This window comes from Octopus bimaculoides, chromosome 6 (assembly GCF_001194135.2).
Source record: "Octopus bimaculoides isolate UCB-OBI-ISO-001 chromosome 6, ASM119413v2, whole genome shotgun sequence".
Lineage (NCBI taxonomy): Eukaryota > Metazoa > Mollusca > Cephalopoda > Octopoda > Octopodidae > Octopus > Octopus bimaculoides.
Genome location: NC_068986.1, coordinates 10,570,578 through 10,573,063, shown reverse-complemented (window position 1 = coordinate 10,573,063; position 2,486 = coordinate 10,570,578). Strand labels below are relative to the sequence as shown.

The 2,486-nt window shown below is 37.9% G+C and overlaps 1 protein-coding gene across 1 annotated transcript in view; it reads right to left on the bottom strand.

The window, feature by feature from the left end:
* Nucleotides 1–1,269: 1,269 nt before the first annotated feature.
* The window catches only part of LOC106870441 (meiosis-specific with OB domain-containing protein), a 21,827-nt gene continuing 20,610 nt past the window's right edge, over nt 1,270–2,486 (bottom strand). The window contains exon 14 of the mRNA XM_014916523.2: nt 1,270–1,503. Coding sequence (XP_014772009.1) covers nt 1,396–1,503 — 108 coding nt within the window. The 3' untranslated portion in view covers nt 1,270–1,395. The remainder of the gene's footprint in view (nt 1,504–2,486) is intronic.

Sequence of the window (2,486 nt, the reverse complement as noted above, 5' to 3'; positions counted from 1 at the left end):
AAATCGTCCAACCCATGCTAGCATGGAAAGCGGACGTTAAACGATGATGATGATGATATTAAAGTGAGGTGAATATTGTTGCAAGTGACTCGTGAGAATATCAGACACTTTTCAAATGCACACACCAAGTTTACTACGGCTCTGCAAGCTTTCTGCAAAAGGGGACAGATTTTGTCTAGGTATGTGGTAACTGGGTATACATCATGGACATGGCTCATAAAGGCTGAAACATGTCTATCGTTCTCAGGAGTCAATGCTGTGATATTTATCTTGCTCTCATATATATTGTGCTTTTAACACAGCATGTTGTTTAAAAGATTTTCTTTCAGACAAAATCCATAGCATCATGCCTTTCAAATGGTTTATATATATATTAGATATGATACACAAATAACTATTTTAATTTAATGCTGTTTCATATGACAATGTTTAACATGAAAGTCCTGTATAAGCCATCATTAAAACTTATTTTCTGTAACACAATTCTTCACATGTTCATCAATTTTTTTATTATTTCTAGTTTCTCACCTACATCTTACACGATTCTATTGACCTGCTACATCATCATCATCATCATCATTTAACATCCATTTCCCTGCTGGCATGGGTTGGAAGGTTTGAGAGGTGCTGGTGAGCCGGAGAGCTTCAACTGGCTCCAGTCTGTTTTGACATAGTTTCTATGGCTGGATGGCATTCCTAATGCCAGTGTCTCTACACATTGTAATGAGTGCCTTTTATGTAGTATCACCATCATCATCATTATCATCATTTAATGTCTGCCTTCCATGCTGGCATGGGTGGGACGGTTTGACAGGAGCTGGCCAGGCAGAAGCTTGCACCAGACTTCTGTGATTTTTTTTTGGCAGGATTTTTACAGCCAGATGCCCTCCCTAACGCCAACCACTCAGCAGAGTGGACTCAATGCTTTTTACGTGGCACAAGCACAGGCGAGGTCAGTTTTGGCAAGGTTTTTACTGCTGGATGCCCTTCTGAACACCAACCACTTTACAGTGTGGATTGGATGCTTTGTATATGTATGTGTGTGTGTGCGTGCGTGTGTCTTTGTGTCTGTGTTTATCCCCCACCACTACAAGACAACAAGCGTTGCTATGTTTGCATCCCCTTGACAAAAGTGAGCAGTAGAATAAGTACCAGGCTTAAAAAAAAATAGTACTGGGGTTGATTCCTTCAACAAAAAACTCTTCAAGGTGGTGCTCCAGCATGGCCCCAGTCTAATGACTGAAACAAGTAAAGAATAAAAGATGAAAGAATGGTGATGTGAACGATTTATTGACTTCTTTGAAAAGAATTATTATGAGATAAAAATAACAATATTATATTTACCAATTATAGATAAAACAGCAGCAGAAAGGGGTCAAACATTGATTTTTAATTTTATTTCTTGTGTTGGTAATAAGTGACCAGTTCTTGCAGATCAACTGGCATACAGTGTAGGACTTTAATTCTATGGGGTTGGCGATTAGATTCTTGTTGTCTCTGGATCTGAAGAAGGCAGAATCAAACTAAATTTAAGATGGGAGGAAATATGAATTCTCTTGAAGATATATCATTTTCATTTTTTTTTATTTGAAAGTTGAGCATTTAGCTTAGTGGATTAGAGCATTGCGCTAATAGGAATGTCGATTATATGGCAAGCCCCATACTTGCCATATAATCTAATTTTGCTCCCTTTGCAGCCATGTCGTTTTGGGGTTCAGTCCCACAACATGGCACCTTGGGCCAACCAGTGCCTTATGAATGAATTTGGTAAATGAAAACTTTGGAAGAATGTTGTGTGTGTATATCTTTTTTCTTTTCTTTTATCTTTTACTTCTTTCAGCTATTAGACTGCAGCCATGCGGGAGCGTCACCTTGAAGAATTTTTAGTCAAACAAATTGACTTATTTTTTTAAAAGCCTTGTACTTGTTCTATGGGGGACGTAAACATACCAGCATTAGTTATCAAGCAGCGGTAGGGGGCAAACATGGACACACACACACACATTGTTTGTAGAAAACATAAATCCGAAAGAAGAAGCACACTCTAAGATGCAGAGCAGTATATATTAAAAATGGGGAAGGCTTGTTTATGGGATTACCTTAGGTTTCCTGTCCATAAAGGGTTTAGATTTATGGCGTATCATTAGATCCCAAAAACCTGTTGGCCCAACAGGTTTTTGAGATCTAATGATACTCCATAAATCTAAACCCTTTATGGACGGTAAACTTAAGGTAATCCCATAAACCGGCCTTCCCCATTTTTAATATATATACATATATATATATATATTAAATATATATATATATATATATATATATGTGTGTGTGTCACATAGCTAGCTAGAGGCGATGGCTTCTTGGAGCTAATTCACGGCAGCTTTCGTCCTAATTTTGGGACTGCCATGTTGGCTTGGCGATAACTATTAATTTCCAGTACCGCTGCCGTAGTCTCCTTTAGAGAGACTTAGAAATATTAATAACTCTAT